Here is a 20,061-nt window from a genome sequence, read left to right as displayed (position 1 = left end):
ATTAAAGGAGCGAGGAAGAAGGAAAAATGATTAACGGGCTCGAATCAGGAATCAAAAGTGGAACTTAAACCAATCAAATCAGAGTATCAAGTCATATAGTTCAACAACTGAAGGAAACGATGTTTAACAACATTAAAAGATAAAAGAAACAACATTCAACGGAAACATTCAAGAGAAGAATAATATTATGTACTAAGACATAATTTATTCGGAACATTTATTTGATATCTTCTTCAACGTCATGCTCAACATCCCACCCCGCTCGTCACAGCTCAACCTGCACACAGGGAAAACACATGCAGTGCTGAATACTTGATAAACTCAGTAAACTTATGCCAAAAATATTTTTATAAAATAAAGTCATGTCATGCCATGTTTGAGTGAACTCGGGTTTTACTTTAAAATACCGAGAAACACTAAAAACATTTCATCATAACAACATATGGTTGATCTTTACTTCTCTTAGAAACTACCATATCTGCTCTTTTTGGTGCCATGAAAGGTGGCCACCCTCCACGAATACAAGAACCATCCAACCCATTCAATACTCACGGTCCACGTTATGTACACTAGTCCGAGTAGGGACGCACCCTTGCTAGGACTCGAATTCGATTACTATTAGGGTCATTCTCCTTCCTAGCCTATATATCTCTCTCTTATGTGAATTAGGAATGTGACCACATTCAAAGTCACTAGACCAGCCAACTTGAAAGATGGCGTGCGATCCCCATCAGTGTACACTAGCCTGAGTAGGGACTCACTACCTAGTCAGACCTCAATTTGATTGCATCAAGTCTAGTAGGGACGCTCCCCTTATTGACCAACAGATAGACATTTCTCAAAACAAAGCGTGACATGACAAAACCTTCGCAACCTCATTTTCTCATAAACATATTTGAAACATAAAACATACTTATGTCAAGGCCTATCATCATTTCACATCCTATAAAACAAGGTCAAGCATCGTAAAACATAATATCGGCAAAGCCAAATAGTTCATCAGCACTTAATAAAACAACATATCGTATCACATAACATCACTTTCACTTTAAACACATACGTCACATCATCCTGGGAAATTAAATAATTGCAATTACAATTAAAAGACGAGCTCAAATCAATATATTAATTCGAAAGCTCAAGAAAATATTTTAGTTCGAAAAACCCACCCCGTTCGTTTAATTTTAGGAATTTGAATTTTTTACTTCGACTTCAATTTTGTTCACGAAAAAATCCCATTCCTTAAGTCCATCTCTTCTCTTTCATTTATTTTCGAGACCACCCGAGGTGTCGTTGGCGACGCCGGCCGACCATTCGTACCCTCCGTCCGACACTTCACACCTTCAACACTTCAATTAGCCCAACCCCATATTCTTGAACTCATGTCCAAATCATCCAATATTTAACTAATCAAGCCCAAACTACAATCCCCATATTTGATTAAGAAGCCCAAATAAAATATAAAAAGAAAGAGTGGCCAAAGTTAGGAAAAACAACCCTCGTCTCCATCGTGCAATCCTAAAAACATGAGAACATCCCATTACAAATTATTGAACAACCCAATCCAAATGGAACACCAAGCTCACGCTTCTCTCTCTTTCAGTTCTCTCGTCTCCGACAACATCCCAAATCCTTACTTCCTCACTTTTTATCGGCACTTCCCCACATCATAGAGAATCCCAAACTTCTCCTCTGATCTCTCCTTCCGTTTCTTCGCTCGCCGGAATGGCTTCCTAAAGCAGCAACATCAAACCACCTCTACCGTTTGCTGCTGCTCGCTGACTGTCGCGGCGAGTTCAGCCGCCCTGCGCCTGTGCGCCACCGCCTTCCGCTGCTACTGCTGCATCGAGACCAGCCTGCGGTATCCCGAACGTGCAATCGCGACGCTGCTGTCGCCGTTGCTGTGGCATGAAACTGTTTTCGCCGCTGCCGCCTTCAGCTGCCTCTGCTTCCCGCGGTCGTCGTGCTGCACTCCCATGCTGTATAGAATTACCGTCGCCTACGAGATTTGTCGATTAGCTGAGCAGCGCCGTCGCCATCTCGTCCTTCTTCATCAACGATCCTCCGGCTCCTCATCCCATTCTCTCTCTGAAACTCTCTCTGAAACTCTCTCTTCTATTATTCCAGTTGAATATTGAGTATGAGCGTGAGAATTTTGTTGGAGCAGATTTGGGAGTGCTATATATATCTATGCTGACTCTTTTGTTACTACTTCAGCATAAATTGTTGTTTTAAAGTGGGAATTAATGGTGCAAACGTAACGATGGGAGAGAGTGAGCAGAAGAATCGGTCCTCATGGGAAATTGGCATTAAGATGTTGCTCATATAGAATAAAAATTGCTTTAATTTAACTGGACTCAAATATGCTTCCTTAATAAAAGGATTGGGCTAGAGAAATAAAATAAAATGATTGTTAGACTCAAACGATTAATGTCGTTTGATTTGGACACTATTATTTTCATTAGACAAGTCCAAATACAAAAGAAATTCCTCTTCCTCAAGCATAAACATCCAATACTCACCTTGTTCTTCGTTCCAATCGTATCTCTCATGTTGGCTGCACAATCAAATATTTAAGGGATATTGACATCTAATATCACGAAACTTTTAAAAAGTTGGATTTTTCCCACGAACTTTATAATTGGTAAATGATATCACGAAATTTACCCCGTGTTTGTTTTTTTCCACGAACGAAAAAATTCTCACAAATAATATTATGATACCGATTTTTTTTCGTAATTTCTCGACAACAATTTTGAAAGTTTCAAGTTTTTCAATCTTTGAAGATAATTTTTCTTGAAGCACACCCTCCAAAATTGTTCTTCAATCTATTAAAATAACATGAATTTTTTCATTCGTGGGAAAAAACAAACCCGGGGTAAAGTTCGTGATATTATTTGCCAATTTTAAAGTTCGTGGAAAAAATCCAACTTTTTAAAAGTTTCGTGATATTAGATGCCAAGATCCCAATATTTAAATGAAAAAGATGAATTTGAATCTTAATTAATAACTCCATTAACTCACGAAAAGAAAGAAGGGAAAAAATTTCCTACAAACTTTTTGACGTCCTTTCAAGATAGGGCAGGTAATTCGGTCGGTTCGGTTAGAACCGAACCGACAACCCGGTTAACCGAGCATAAAAGTAACCGAGATTGAAGCACCGAAATCGAAACCGAATTGGCCTCGGTTCGGTTCGGTTCCTAACCGAATAGGGTCGGTTCGGTTCCGGTTAACCGAACCGGAACCAAATTATTAAAAAAATATATATATGCAGTTCATAGGTATCAATCTGCATATGAAAAATTCCCATCCTAGCCACCACCATTTGCGCTGCATTGAGTTTTTGGTATTTAAATTTGTAGAAAAAATTATGTAGGTGCTTTGTATTAGAAATTTAAAAAATAAAAACAACCTATTTAGAATATACTTAATAAAAATAAATATTAAATGTGTAATTCGGTTCTAATCGGTTCCAATCGGTTCTAACCGATTGGAACCGAACCGAACCGATAACCGAAAGACACCTTTCTTTTGGAACCGAACCGAACCGATAACCGAATTATTCGGTTATCGGTTAACCGAGAAATGTGATAAACGGTTCGGTCATCGGTTAACCGACTAACCGATGACCGAACTACCTGCCCTATTTCAAGAGCAATGAAAAGATAGCAAAAAGTCGGGATGCTACATATTTGGTGGGATGGAGGAAATGCATGATTATGTATTTAAGATTAAGTTATGTGATTCAATCTCATGCGCCAAATACAATACACCCTCATTCCTGAAAATTTTGAACTATATATTTTCTTATTAGTCTGTTCCTAAAAAGTATAAACTTTCTAATTTTTGAATAGTTAAACAACTTATTACCCTTACACATAGTTTTATTTAAAATTTATACAATTACATTACACTACTAATGATGTGCAACTCACTCTTCACTAACACTACTTACAATGTCGTTTCTTTTTCTCTCTTACTTTACCAATTACTCCTTCTGTCCGTTAAATGTTGTTCAGTTTTGCCATTTCGGTCCCTCCGTGAAATGTTGTCTATTTTGCTTGTTATCCATTTTTGGTAAATGAATCTCACTTTCAACTAACTTATTACATTCACATTCTATTATAAAAAACAATATATAAATGTGGGACCTACATTCCATTAACTTTTTCTACTCACTTTTCTTCACATTTCTTAAAACTCGTGTCAAACTTCGACAATATTTCGTGGACGGAGGGAGTATAAATTAGAACACCGTGCCAAACCAAATGTTCATACTTTTCACATAAGGAGGAGTATATATTTACTCATAGATATAATTTTGTAAACCGAACAACCCCTTAGAAATAACTAAATCAAAATGAGTGATTATGATTTCTAGCATATACAGGTGCATAATTTTGAAATCGTATAATCCTTCCTTTCGCCATTACAGATCACTAGTTTCATTTTCTGTTCATCCGTCAATGCTTATCACACTTACTTTTTTACTATTTTGGTAATAGACCCAGCATTCATATTCTATTATAAAATTAATATTCTCTTCATCCCTGAAAAGTATAAATATTTCCATATTAGTTCGTCCCTGGAAATTAATATGAACTTTTTGAAATTTAAACATTATATTACTCACATACATCATTTTATTTACAATCTACACCATTACACTCCACTATTATTTTATTTATGATGTAGTGCAATAACACTATTTATACTACCATTATCTATTTTTTTTATTAATTATATATTAAAGTTTATGTTAAACCAAATGTTCACATAGGACGAATGGAGTATATGAAAACAAGACCCATATTCTGCTAATATTTCAGCTATTTTTTATTATATTTTTTAAAATATATGTCTGGTTAAAATGCGACGTTATTACTTATTTAAGTTATTCATTGAAGAGTAGTTGAAAACACCATGGTTCCACATCATCAAGACTAATATACTATTCTGACTTTCCAAGTCAAGAGTCAATAAGTTCTACTAAACCACTAGATTGACGGAGTTACAAGTCTTGACTCAGCCGCCGTCTGCTATACTCAACTTTGGCCATAAACTGCGGCACCTTCAACGTTAATTGGCTGTTCAGACTTGAAATTAGAAATTTTTTTATTAGCTTGTCCATTCGCCACCGTGTAATTTTTCCGTCCGCAAATAAGAGACTCGTTTTTCTATTACGGTCCGTCCATGGATTGGAATTCTAGTATATTTTTACTATAAATGGTAATTGGTCTCACATTTCACTGACTTATTATACTCACATTTTATTTAAAACTAATATATAAAAGTGTGACTAATATATCACTAATTTTTTTCATATCCACTTTTCTTAACATATTTTTAAAATCAGACGGAAATAAATGAGACTACTATTCGCGGAGTGAGAAGTATTAAATAATTTTTCTATAAATATCTTTTGTCCTACTAATTTTGCATAATAACTTTTAAATCTTCCTATATATTATTGAACAATTAATTTGTTCTTATTTTGCAATTAAACAATTGATTTACTTTTATTTTACAATCAAAACAAGATTTCAGCACTAATATAATTCAATAACTTACGTGCATCATGCATGGCCCGTTCGGATAATAATTAAAACAACGTCACATTTTAGACAGTAAACGATATCGTATTTTACCAAATTAATTAAATAATTCCACTCAGTAATTGTTTTTTATGTTTATACTGTATCCAACACTGTCCCGTTTCAGTTGTCTAAATTGTCGATTAACTACGCATAAGTATTGTGCTTTCGTCGTATCATGTTGGTAATTTACTATGACATGTATTTAAAATGAGGAGTAAAATATTGTGCCTAAAGGATATCGACACATTAATGACATCTATGATTGTCCGTTAGTGTGTGAAGCTCCTAGAATCCACTTGTATATACTAACTAGAAGACACAAACATATATAGAAGTTCACATAGCATAGAATAGACAAATATGTGATGAATATACTACATTTTTTATCTCATAATTACAGAATCAATATGTGGATACGTAGTCTAGCCTTGAAGTAATAATATTTGAATCGCGTCAACTATAGCGCGCATAAGAAACAATAATTTGTAGATATAAATGATGCTACAAAAGTGAAAAGCAAAGAAGGTGCATATCCTAGTTTAAAACAACGGTCCTGGAGTGGAGGAAATTCTTGTTTTTGGAGTCGGAAGATTTGATATAGTCTAGGAAAGTAGCAAAATCGGTGTCTTTATAGCGCCTAGGATTGGTCGGAGTAATGAGGCCGGCCGCCGGTCTCACCGTGGAGGTGAAGGGGAAACTCAGCAAAGAAGCCACTGAAATCCTGCAGTTTGTGGAATTCACCAACACTCTATGCAACACGCTCTTGTACCTCCCATTGCTGAATATCTGCATATATCATATAGCCAACAAATTTGTCAATGATTGATCGTGAATTTAGAGTAACTATCTTAAATTGTTAACTGCTAATTATGCCAACAGCCTATGTTATAGATGTAGTTGACATATTTAAACAGTTAGCAATTAGTAAATAGTTAGAAACTGATCATATATATATACAAGCACCATATATACATACCTCGAGGTGGTCGCCGACATTGACAACGAAGGATCCAGGGATGGGACGAACGGTGAGCCAACAATGCTTGTGTAGAATCTGCAAGCCCTCGACGTCATCCTGGAGTAGGAGGGTGAGGAACCCGTAGTCGGAGTGAGGTGGCATTCCAACTGTCAAATCAGGCTGCGGGCATGGCGGGTAGCAGTTCACCACTATCAGTTGGCTTCCATCTTCCATCTCTTTCATAATTGATTCCTCTCTCTTGTTCAGCCCTAGGCTCTCCACAATCGCCTCCACCACCACCATATACAATGCTCTTGTTTCTTCCGCATAATTTGCCGCTGACTCCCTATTTACATCATTGATACCTCAAATCAATTACACAAAACAAACAACTAATAACATTCAATTAGAATTTTGACGTACCTCAAGTCGATTGGGGAAGATGGCCAATGAGGGAGGAGCTCGGGCAGCGGGTGACAAATAAGCTTGAGAAAATCCCTCCAGCAAAACACGCCGTCGCGGTTCTGATTGAAGCTGGTGCCGTAACGCACCGGCGCGTTCATATCACCTGTCATGTACTTCTCCCTCTCCCACAACGGCATCTCGAAGAATCTCTTGCCCACATTCACCATCTTCTCCGTCACCTCCTCCGCAATTCCATGATTCACAAGCTAATATATATATATATATGCACCCACGGATTAAGTTTTTTCAATTTCCATTATTTAAAATAAAGGAATATACAGAGAAAGAGGGAAAATTTATAAGGCACCTGAAAAAAGCCAAAGTGTTCGCAAGCATAGGCGAGGGATTCAAGGGCCTGGCGGCGGTTGGGGCCTTGCAAGTGAGCAAAATCGATAACGGGAAGGCGAAGATCGCCAAGCTCAGCCTCAGGGCTTGATACATTCGGACGCTCGGAAGCTGGAAGCACGTACTTGCTTGGAACATGCTCGATTCCGTTCTCGTACATGGTTTTGACTCCTTTCTGATACAAATTTTCCGATGAATCGTCGCTCCCCGTCGATATTTCCATTGCTGGAGACATTATTTTACTGAATTTTCTGTTTGTCAACACATTAATTAAAAGTGTTAATGAGTAGATTTTGAGAGTGATGGAGATGAATATATATATGTTCTCACCTGAATATAAAAGTCTCACGTGAAGGATATCAGAAGGGAGAGTTGTAATGAAATGGAATGATGGAAATCATGGAGAAGAGAAGGGTTTTTATATCACAAGTGCATAAATAAGAAAAAAAAAATTGAAACAGTAGCTAGTTTTGGGGATACTGGTTTCCATGCAAATGCAATGATCAAAACAGTTGACAATTATTGCATGACCCACTTGTTCATGTATATCATATAAATAGTACATCATAGGGCCCATTTGCTTCCACTGTTTTTCTAGCCATTTCAACTCTATTTTAAGTATATTACTTGTTCCAATGTTAGGTAAATTTTAAAGGATAATTTCCATTTGAATCGTAATTTTTCGTTGGTTTCTAGTCGGTCCTAATTTTTTGCGATTATAGCATCATGGTCAAAATCAAAATTAATAGTATGAAAAAGAATTGAAAATTATACTATGAGTTTTCGAAATATTAACGCCTTTAATTAACACTCAGAATAAAATGACGAGGTTAAGTAGAGACCTAACAAATCGAATGGAACAATACATAGACGAGTAAATCCCTTATGAATTTGAATTCCAAGGTATTCTTTAATTTCATTTTTGAATTCTAATAAAGAATTAAGGAATTTCTAATTCTAGGGCAGGTAATTCGGTCGGTTCGGTTAGAACCGAACCGACAACCCGGTTAACCGAGCACAAAAGTAACCGAGATTGAAGCACCGAAACCGAAACCGAATTGGCCTCGGTTCGGTTCGGTTCCTAACCGAATAGGGTCGGTTCGGTTCCGGTTAACCGAACCGGAACCGAATTATTAAAAAAATATATATATGCAGTTCATAGGTATCAATCTGCATACGAAAAATTCCCATCCTAGCCACCACCATTTGCGCTGCATTGAGTTTTTGGTATTTAAATTTGTAGAAAAAATTATGTAGGTGCTTTGTATTAGAAATTTAAAAAATAAAAACAACCTATTTAGAATATACTTAATAAAAATAAATATTAAATGTGTAATTCGGTTCTAATCGGTTCCAATCGGTTCTAACCGATTGGAACCGAACCGAACCGATAACCGAAAGACACCTTTCTTTTGGAACCGAACCGAACCGATAACCGAATTTTTCGGTTATCGGTTAACCGAGAAATGTGATAAACGGTTCGATCATCGGTTAACCGACTAACCGATGACCGAACTACCTGCCCTATCTAATTCGAAGGGAAGGAGACACTTAAAAATTCCACATTTCGCGAAATTGAATAACGAATTAAGAAAATATTTAAATAAGCGGAATCGATGAAATCTTGCTTGGTCTTCACTGGGAACTTGGGTAAGGGAACTTGGGTAAGGGGTAGATCTTTTTATTTAGGGGTTTTCTAGAATTTGAATGCGAGAGCCCCGTTTTATTAAAAATGGAACATCATTTTATTTTTATATCATATATGAATTTGTCACATTAGTTTCGGTTTGACCATTGTACGACAAGTGGGAAAAATTAAAAGGTTAAAATTTTATATTTTGTTTTTAAAAATTATGAAATTGATATGAAATTAAAAAAAAATTATGATTTAAATGATAATTTTTTTAAATTTTAATTGCGAGATTCGTATATTCTAATTAAAGTCACTATGCCGATACGATCAAACTCCAGTTCATAAAAATACATGCTCTTTCCATTTTAGTTTATTAATTCTATAAAAATAATTCATTTATGTTTGCATGGTTCTCATCGGATAATGGACTTATAATTTTTGTGTGCGTTCTTTTTACCCCTGCATGATTAACTTTTCTTAATTGTGTCTTGTGGGAGCGCTTGCGTATGTGTATATATAAATATATAAATGGGGAGTAGTATATTGTTTGATGAGAGGCTAGAGTGGATACACAACATGAGACCTTCGAATCTATTTAATATATTTCATTTTGTATCTGTTATTGAATTTATTAGTATTAATTTTTGCTTCGAAATACAGGGTCTTTTAAAAATTACTAAAAACTCGATATGTATTAATACTATATATATAGATTCGAATGGTTTTGTATATCACGCAATTATAAAAAAAAATTTAGCCCTAATCACATCAATCAAAATTTTCAATTATAAGAAATGTATTAGAACTTGAAATTTTATATAGAATATTAATTAGAATCAATCTTATAGCAATATTTTTGTATGATATACATCTTAATCAAACGTATCATGATTTATCTCAGGTTACCGATATATATGTTACGTACATATTATAGAGAGAGAATTAGAGAGACTTCCAAACCAAATTTACCCTAGTATTCGTTTCGAAGCAATTATTGGAGGAAATTCTTATACCCAACTAAAAGTTAAGTAAAACACCGCAAATATGTCATTTACATTAACATTTCATCGATGATATATGTAGTTACAGTGCATGAGATGTCACATAATTAGGATCTTATATTGAGTAATACTCCCTCCGTTCATTAAATATTGTCACACTTTGACCAAAACAAATTTTTACAGTAATGAAAAATGAGTTGGAAAAGTCAGTGAAGAGTAGATCCTACTTTTATATATTAGTTTTATAATAAAATGTAAGTTGGAATAAGTTAGTGGAATATAGGGTCCACCAACAAAAATGGTAAAAAATGAAATGTGACAAATTTTATGGGACGGACGAAAATGAAAAAATGTGACAAAATCTAAGGAACGGAGGGAGTATTATTTTATATCACCTTACAATAAAGAATTTGGAAAAGAGAGTTTCAATAGAAAACATTATAAAATAGAAGAAAGATAAATATACTCTATGTTAATAGATAGTGAAACTAATTAGTAATGTAATAATAAAAACTCTCCAAAAATATAAGTACTAGAATAGTTTTGTGGGATAGCTTAAAATGACGAAAAGAACTAAACTAATGTCAGAGACGGGTAGAGTGCTTTTTTAATTATCGTCATCATATTAAATATAGAGTAAATGTCAATTTTTGTTCTAAACATATGATCAAAATATGAATTTCATAACAAGTGAAATTCTTGTCCCAGTGGTCTTTTTTAACGGTTTCGTAAAAAAATGACTACTTCGACGATATTTTCATTTGTTATGGATCCGTTTTTTAAAAAAATACTTCCTCCGTCCCACTTAAGATCACACATTTTCCATTTTAGTTTGTCACAACTAAGATGACACATTTCCTTTTTTGGTAACTTTCTCTCTCCAATTAATACACTCAACCATTTTTTCTCACTCCTATTAAAATATCCATCTTTCTTTATCTCTCTACTTTAATACTTACACCCACCTTCTTTCTCTCAAATTAAACACTTTAACCAATAACTCCTAAAACCCCGTGCTGGCTAAGCAATGTGTCATCTTAGCCGGAACGGAGGGAGTAATGTTTTGGGTCAAATTCGTATTTTTATCACATGTGTAGAACCAAAATTGATCTTTACTCTAAATTAATAATATTCGTATTGCTGCAATAATATAAATATTTGTGCTAATTCATGTAGCATTTCGTTGCCACGCTATACTATGCTTATAGTCACGTCAACGTGATTCATTTCAGATCCCGATTTAAAAAATTGAAGAAAAAGACTTAAGAAAATATTGGGAGAATTAATCATCGATCGCATGCAACGGTCTGGGCAGGTTTGGTGTGCCGTTGTTTCGTAGCAAGGTCCATTTCATTTTGACGCAGTCGTCTCTTTATACTGTGTAAACCCATTATTTTATTGAAAGTCAATAATGGCGTGACAATCCTATCAACCAATCCGATCACTCATTTCTACATTAATATACTGCTACTAAAATATTAAAGTCCATTACTAGATTAATGTTAAAAAAAGAATGAGAAAATGTCAAGAATATATTCAAATGGAATGACTCTTAATTAGTTAGATTATTGATGAGAGAGAGGCAGTCCCGATTAAGATTTAAGTATAAAAATTAAAATCAGACTTACACTAGTACTATGTGTTTGACATTAGAAACATTGTCGTGAGTTTTGGGCAAACACCAAAGTGAAACGTATACATTTTCATTTGTTTGTTTTCTCTCTCTCATAGTCAACCCCATGTATTGTTCTTTTTTTGTTTGCTAAAATTGAAAATGAAACTTGCGATGCTAAATTTTCTTTGCGTGCTTGGATTTATGAATGTGTACACGCTGCCATAAATTTCATAAATTTCGTTTCATGATGTGTTTGTTTCTGGATATTACTTAGTCCGGCTTTCGACCTACACCAAAATTCCAAATTAAATAGATCAATCAATTTGAAATGAAAATAAAAAGGAACCTTAGATGTTTTTTTCCAAAATATACGTATGAACTGCTCCCTCCGTTTCATAGTAGTGGACTAGTCGATTCATATTTTCATTTCAGGACATTCCATCATAGTAGAGTCATTTCTCTATTTAGCAAAAAGTACTCCGTAGCACTTTTTCTTTCATTTACTTTATTCTCTTTACTTTTCTCTCTTTTCTAATTTATTATCTCTTCACTTAATATATTTAATATTTTTTCATAACGTATAGGGATGTATTAGGGTCCTACTGTGCCTCCTTAGTGTTAAGCATCAAATAAATCACAACCTCTGGATTGGATGGTTATGATAAGCTACAACTGATTTGTATATATATGGTGTCTTTGTTATTGGATTGAATGTGTGCATGCGTGGTTTGACTATACACCGAGATGTGTTTGAGAAAACTTTATTATTCAACACACTAGTTTGTATTTATTCCAAGAATAATAATAGGAAAACGTATAGCTTAAATATACATCTCGAAAAGGACAAACTCTTGAAAATAAAAATAAAAAAAGATATTAATTAACTTAAAATCCATCGGAGACTATAAATTAATTAATGGATATAGTTGTCTTAGACATGGGAAATAATTTATTAAAGAGGTAACCCGGATTGCGTGTAATTAGGGATTGGACGGGCGGTCAGTATTTCTTCTATAGTGGTCCAAGAAATATTAATCTGGTCTTGTATTAAATTATGGGTTATAATTTAATTGGTATAAAGGTCAAATAGAGGAGGCTCAATTAAGCCCTATAGATTCATAACCTAGCATCACAAACATTATACATAGAAGATGAAGGAGTGAACAAAATACACTTGATAAGAGTTTAACCTAGCCACCATACACACGAAATTTTTGGCCCTCTCTAATAGAGGTGATCGAAAACTACACCTTGTGCAATTGGTCCTTTTTTACCTCTCCTTTAAGATCTCCACAATTTTTGACAAGTTCCTCCCACAAGGAAGTTAGATTAGAGTTGAGACATAGGTTAAAATAATTTGTGGTCTAGGATCTAGACTCTACACGTGGAGACTTGGCAAACCACTTCGATTCTTTGGAGAATCATGTAATATTTAATCTGTAATTTAATTACTCCCTCCGTCCATGAAATATTGTCCAAGTTTGATTTGACACGGATTTTAAGAAATGTGAATAAAAGTAAGTTGAAAAAGTTAGTGGAATGAGAGTCCCACATTTATATATTAGTTTTATAATAGAATGTGAGTTTAAAGAGTTAGTGAAAAGTGGAGTCCATTTACCAAAAGTAGAAAAAAACAAAGTGGACAACTTTTCACGGACGGGCTAAAATAGAAAAACTCGACAACATTTCACTGACGGAGGGACTATGTGAACTAAATGAGCAATCAACATGTTCTTTTGTGAATTTATTTAATTTGCAATTTTCGTTGTGCAAACCCCAACAATAATATGGGTTAATGCAACACGATAATAACTTGAACGTGATATTACACAATGAAAACCTAATATTACACGATTAAACCTGATTTACTAGTTTACACGATTTATTTACAAGAAATTAAAGTAAAGTATTACTTTTAAAAAAGTTATAAATATAATATTTCTTAATTGGTTATCCGTATGCAATCCGCATCTAATCTGAACCGAACCTGAAATTATCGGGTTCTTAACGGGTCAACCCGATAAAGGCACGAACCTAATAAGGGTTGACCCAAATCCATTAATTTCATGTGGATTCGTGTAGGATTATCTTGTCCTGTAAAAAAATTGTTTGCCCTGATTCAAATAGATTGATTTCCTGATTCACCTTTACTACATAAAATAAATCATATTTCCTCCATCCACAAAAAAAAGGCCCATGAATGGACGACACGGGTTTTAATTAAAGAGAAATTGGTAAAGTTAGAGAGAATGAGAAAAAAAATGAGTAAAGTATGAAAGAAAAACTTTTGATTTTTTGGAATGAGACCATTTTTCGTTGACACCCAAAACGGAAAAAATGAGACTACTTTTTGTGGATGGAGATAGTATAAATCTCCACATGGCGCAATGTAGGCAGTCTATGATCCTAATCTAATGACTCTCGTTTGACTTTAATTTTGAATATAAGATTAAGTTTAAACATGAGTTTTTAGATTTATAGGGTTACGCCAAAGTCACAACACACTCTTAGTGCAAAACACAAAACCAATACTAATCTTTTAGATTATTAATCTTGCGTTCTAGATCCACACAATGTGCTCCATTATACAACTATATAATCTCTATCGTAAGGGTATTTTGTCATGTACTATGATTTTTGTTCCATCGTGGATGAAAGTTCCAAAAATAATGGGAAATAAAATTTAAAAATGATATTCAACTTTTGACTTTCCCCAAAACAAAATATGAATTGCGTATGTAATCTTTCTTATTCGACAAACACATTCCAAAGTCCTACATAGGTCAAGCTTCAGGGATTCTTCCTCCATTAATTGGTGATTCTTCTGTGATTCAGCGACGACTTTGGCAAAGACGGTACTCGGGCTTCATCATTGTGCTTATACAAGTCCATTATCTTCTATTTCACCGTTCGAATCGAGGTTCTTTGGTATGAAAAGATGTATATACGTGTTTAGTCAACATTGTTTTGTTCGTTCATGGCCCATTTTGTTCCACTAGACCTATTTCCACTATTACTTTTTTTGGTTTGTTTATTCTTATGAAAATAATGTTAATCCATTGTTGATTCATTACACTACTTTTATTTCATATTCTAGGGTTTAACAAATAGAAATTGGTATACATGGCTCATGCTTGTTTTGTATCGTTACTACTCCCTCCGTCCCACTCTAAGTGACGCATTTTCCTTATTGGGATGTCTCACCCTATGACATATTTCTTACAATAGAAATATCATTTTCTCTACTTTTTCTCGCTCTTACTTTATCTTCTCTCCACTTAACAAACAAAACAACACTAAATAAAATCTCATGCTGAAAATAAAATGCTCCATTTATGGTGGGAGGAAGGGAGTTTGTTGATAATAACTATTGACGTGATGATCGCATTTTGTGCAGTTTTGATTCATGTAAAATGAGGAAAGAAATAAACGACAACAAAAGACCCTTCATCGAACCGATGATTCATCGTAATGATCCATAAGTTCAATCACTTACTAATAATGTTTTCACATGTAATCCTCCAAAGGATCGACGTGGCTTGCTCATTCTCCACGTGAGGAATTGATGAGACCCGTTTTATGCATGTGTTTTATAGCAAAATCGCACTGAAATCAGCGAACTAACGACCCTTTTTAAGCCAGGTGTGTGTAGATTTTGCCGGAAACCAAAGATCACATCATTCCACAAGGCGAAAGCAAAAGTTGGGAAAAAAGGAGAAAAGAGGTGGCTTTTGAACTGATCAAGTCATTATTCAACCGGAGCCAGCCAACCCTTGCGCTGGAGGGAAGACTTTGAATTCCATTCTAAAGTGTGAAGGGCATAAGCGTCATTTCAGGGGGGATGGTACCCCAGGGATCAGAGCCCTACGCCTCCCTATATAAAGGAGCCTTGCACACTAAGAGAAGAGAGTTTCCCCACATTTCATTTCTTGCTGAGTAGTTTAGGGGAGTTCTCTTTAGAGCAGGTAGGATTTCTAGCTCTCTTCCATAGCTGAAATCAAAGTTCTCTTCAATTCCTCGCTTTTCAATCTCCTGTACACACTTGGTTTCGTTTAGAATAGTTGGTAGTTAGTTGTTTTCTTTTCCGTTCTCGCACATTTTTCTGTTTCCTGTTTTGTAATTCCACTCCGAGAAGGGGTGATGAAACAATTTCATGCTTTCTTATCGTAGGCCCTGTTTTATTTTCCACGTAATTGATTCATTTCTGTTTTGTCTTAATTTAATCTAAGTTTCTGTTTTCGTTTTCTTAGCTTCGTGCTTGTTTTATGATTAATTTTTTAGATCTGTTTCATTTTTATGTTTTTATGTGAGTCTTAGCTTAAATCTGTTGTTTTCAGTTTGAGTCCTTGTTTTCTGTTTAGATCTAGGTGTTCTCCTCTCGTTTCTGCATGCTTTAGCCGTGGTTCTTTTTTTACGTTGTCGTAGCTTAGATCGTAGGAGTAATTTTAAGTTTTATGTGTTTTCCTTTGTTTCGTCTTCTTCAGCTTTTTCAGATCTGTTGCTGCTCTGTTTTCTTTACGCTCATCTGTTGAGGAAGACGATTCTATTAAAGTTGTTTTGCTTTTTGTACCTTTCTGCAGGGGCCTGAAAACCCCGTTTATTCTGTTTGTATTTTTATAGTAATGTTTTCTACGTTGATCAGTTAGGTAGGTTAGTTGTTCAGCTTAGTTAGTTCTTTTCTTTTCCAAACCCGTAGGTAAAACTTAACCCACCCCAAAGTAAAGCGTGGCAGCAGCCAAGCACCAAGCCGTATCACACAAACATTTCACAATGCCTCATCTTTGTGGGATCGATCCTTACTTCCCTATGCTAATTAGTTAGTATTAGTGGTTTAAGGTGTTTTTTATGTCGTACCCCCTTCAGTCTCTCATTTCTTCTCACTCGAGTCGGAGCCACTCAGCTTGATCAGCCTCAGCTTTTATCGGATCCACTAGCCTGTATTTTGCAGGTGAAACAGGCAGAATTAGGCTGGCCTGATCAGGTCGATTGCCCAACTTGAGCAGTTTGCGACGACACCCACAACTTTAAGGAAGAAAGAGACGAGAGCGGAAAGGGCGACCGTCAAAATGGCGTCGTTGCCGGGGATGATGGCGCAAAGGGTTACTTTGTTGTGAGATACCTTGGGTGTAAATATTTTACTGTCTTCTTTGTTTCTTAGTTTTTGTTTGCAGTTTTCGAGATAGCTCAGGCAGCAGAGGAAGGTCAACAACCTTGTCTATGAGGACTGATCAGCTTTCATTCTGGTGCTAGCCCAGGGACAACCAATGCCAAAGGATACTTAGATAGGCCGAGCGTCTCAGGTTTTAGTTAGAAATTTTTAGTTTAAATTTTATAAATAAACTTTTTGTTGTTTTTTGTTTACCCCAGCTTGAAGGCACTGAGTCAACAGGCAAGAAGCAGAAGAAGGAGTTGAGCCACAAACTGATCAAGACAAGCCACTTCCCATTCCACCACCGACTGACACATTGGCCTACTATGAAGAGAGTGAGGAAACCACCTTGGTGAGCCCACTGGAAGAGATAGCCACCCCGAACCAAGAGGAGATATAAGGAGAAATCACTATAGAGGGTGCACAGAAGAATGATCCGGAGATAGGTTCAATCTACGCCCACTCTATGGCTGAACCATTATATGATATATCTATGACGGAAGGGCGGAGAGCCGTGTACATGGACCCAGAAATGCTTACCATCTTACCTACCTTCTTGGGGACTGATGCCGAGAGCCCGATTAATTTCCTTCGTAAGTTCAAAAAGATTTACGGAGTGCAGAAGTGGCCAGAGAGGTCAAGTGAGGAGGATCTCAAGCTGAGAGTCATTCCACTCTCTCTGAAGAATGAAGCTGAAGAATTGTCATTTTGCATAAAGAGAAAGCCCTAGAATTTAGGGCAAGCCACCCTATAAATAGGAGCTGAGCATAAAGAATGAAGAGACTTATCACTTTGAAATCACTTGGGGATCACGTTTTGAGAGAATAGCTCCATTAGCTCTTAGTTCCACTCTCTAAATCCAGCAGCCTGCCTTGAAGATTCCAGCCACCTGCCGGCGGGGAGTCATCATGCCTGAATCATTCCAGCCGCCGTAGTTCCAGAAGTTCTTCCATTTTCAGTTTCCGAGGAGCCAAACAATCTCTTACTTGCTTTGTTTTTAAGATTTCTTAGCTACTTGTTTTAGTTCTTAAATTTCAAAGCTTAGTTTTTAGTTTAATCTTGTTTTGTTTGAGTTTACATTTTGGATCTTGATTATCGTTTTATGCTATGGAGTTCTTGTTGGATTTATTTTGTATTTCATTTGTGTTAGCTTTTGATTTGTGTTATTCCTGTCTAGCTTAGTTAGATCTAGTCTTTCCTTAAGTGTTTACAAGTTTTAATATGGTTAAGTTTCTCAAATATGCATGGAATTTGTTTCTGCTTGTTTCTGTCACCCTGTCCTGTTGACCAGTATGTGTAAATCTCAGTTTCTCTTGCTTTTGTACTTGCACTTTTTCAGCTTTTATGCACACATGGCAGACAGTCCTTTAATTCTCTTTACCCTTTGTCTAGCCATTTTTAGTAAGTTTCATCTAGTAGCTTCTAACATGCACACCTGCACGATAGTTTAGCATACAACATTTAGAGTCTACCCTGACCTACTGGTCAGGAGGGGTATAGGTCTCATTTTCACCTACTAGTTAGTATAGGTAGAGTCTCATTTTAATTTTTTGCGTAGGTAAAACTCAACCCCAAAAAGCGTGGTAGCTAACCAACCGCTCCCAGAATGTCATCGCAAGTGTATCTCGCCTACATCCATCTCTGTGGGTTCGACCCTCTACTCCACTATACTAGCCAGTAGAAATGGGTTGAGGTATTTTTGTTGATAGGGAAGATAGACACAGACCCAACGACACAGCTCGGTCTAGGTACACTCCTGGCCAGTTGACACGCACACACAGAGTCATAGTCACAATCTTCCGCTCTTATCAAGGTTCATGTGGCAGAGAGCTCGAGGAGGAGGAGGCCTTCCACCGGAATCAGTCAACCCGCTCCAGCAGCAAAAAGGACCCGGAGATCTGGCTCAAATGGGAGCCAGAGCAGGGATTAAAACCAGCATGACCAAGTAACTTTAATTTTTGTGGAAATTACTAATATGGTTTATTTGAATACTATCTGTCGTAGCCTGTGCCTAAGTTGGATTGTGAAATAGTGATCATGCTATCTGAAGGGTCAATGTGTTTTGAAATATTCATGAATTATGTGTGATTCAGGATGAGTGATTAATGATGAGAGCACCAGTGCCTAGGTTGATTTGTATCCGTATTCTTGCTAATTAACATGTCTAATATGATCTGTTACTCTCACACTTAGCCACTGTGTGGTCTAAGTGTGAGAAGTTTGTTTGTTTTCTTTTTCTGCTAGCATGTGATTGTTGAACATTTTTTTTCCCTTAAGTGCATTATCTTCTCCCACTTAGCCCAGTGCCCGGTCTAAGTGTGAGAAGTTTGTTTGTCTTTCTATTTTGTCTTTTTGGAGCATGTTCTTCTTTTTAGGTTGTTTGTTTTCTCCCACTTAGCCCAATGCTTGGTCTAAGTGTGAGAAGTTTGTTTATTTTAATAAATATTTTTCCTTTAGCTGTTTTGTTTTTCGTTTGCTCTTTATTTTCTTTGTGTTTTTTTTTTAAATAAAGAACTGGTTTAATAGAGTAGGCAAGTTTCCCTTAGTAAGAGCGATTGAAGAAATGATGCATGTTGATTTGTGAGATTCTCTTCTTTAATAAACCAACTCTGATTGGAAGATGTAAGAACGATAGAAGTAGCTTCAATCCAACCCTCTATGAAGCCCTCTAAAATGTGAGTTATGAGCCAGAGTAGAACACTTTCTACTAGAAAAAAATAGAGAGGTTGCCATTGATGCTTAGGGGGAAGTGACAGGCTAGTAAGGACTAAAGGCAAGAGGAATAACCAGTTGGGCCAATATTTCTTTCGAACCATATGAATCTACCTCGTTGTAAAGGCACCCCCTATTTGCAACTTGAGCCTCATAAATGCTTATCCTTTCTTTCGAATCCTTAAGCCTCCATATCATGTGAACAAGGGGATAGGTTAGGGCAGCTCATCATTGGGGATAGAGTCTAGAAGTGCAAAGCAGGAGAGTATGAAAAGAGGTAGAAAGAAAATGGGTAGGAAACCATGTAACCTGACCTAGGAAAAAAAATGATAGAAAATGGGCAGAAAATGTTGTAATCTGATCCCAAGAAAAAGTCAGAAAGAAAGATTGTTAAAAAAGGGGCAGGAATTGCTATAACCCATGACCCACAAAAAAATAGAAAAAGAAAAATGGCAGGAAGTGTTGTAACCTGACCCTAAGAAAAGTGTTAGGAAATAAGGCCAAAGTGGCTAAGGGTAGTTTGAAAATGTCCAGTCTGTACATAGGAAGGTTGTCCTGGTTCTGTCTCTAAGTTCACATGTCCTTC

The 20,061-nt window shown here is 36.0% G+C and overlaps 1 protein-coding gene across 1 annotated transcript; it reads right to left on the bottom strand.

The window, feature by feature from the left end:
* Positions 1-5,922: 5,922 nt before the first annotated feature.
* LOC125207804 (probable 2-oxoglutarate-dependent dioxygenase SLC1) lies at positions 5,923-7,816 on the bottom strand. Its single transcript, XM_048107303.1, has 5 exons — positions 7,696-7,816; positions 7,328-7,616; positions 6,979-7,226; positions 6,574-6,901; positions 5,923-6,383 (listed from the first exon to the last, which is right to left on the bottom strand). Exons 2-5 carry the CDS (start codon positions 7,598-7,600, stop codon positions 6,132-6,134), a joined length of 1,101 nt encoding a protein of 366 aa, XP_047963260.1. The 5' UTR covers positions 7,601-7,616; positions 7,696-7,816; the 3' UTR covers positions 5,923-6,131.
* Positions 7,817-20,061: the final 12,245 nt, after the last annotated feature.

The sequence above is a fragment of the Salvia hispanica genome, chromosome 2, assembly GCF_023119035.1.
Source record: "Salvia hispanica cultivar TCC Black 2014 chromosome 2, UniMelb_Shisp_WGS_1.0, whole genome shotgun sequence".
In the NCBI taxonomy this organism is placed as follows: domain Eukaryota; kingdom Viridiplantae; phylum Streptophyta; class Magnoliopsida; order Lamiales; family Lamiaceae; genus Salvia; species Salvia hispanica.
The sequence above is the reverse complement of the archived record's forward strand: the minus strand, read 5'-3'. Positions and strand labels throughout refer to the sequence as shown.

What these genes read in the sequence shown, in the direction of transcription:
- LOC125207804 (XM_048107303.1), bottom strand. Translation starts at nt 7,600, where the DNA reads ATGTCTCCAGCAATGGAAATATCGACGGGGAGCGACGATTCATCGGAA. An exon ending in TCTTCCCCAATCGACTTGAG is followed by an intron (nt 6,902 to 6,978) that starts GTACGTCAAAAT and finishes TGATGTAAATAG; the next exon opens with GGAGTCAGCGGCAAATTATG. An exon ending in ATGTCGGCGACCACCTCGAG is followed by an intron (nt 6,384 to 6,573) that starts GTATGTATATAT and finishes TGATATATGCAG; the next exon opens with ATATTCAGCAATGGGAGGTA.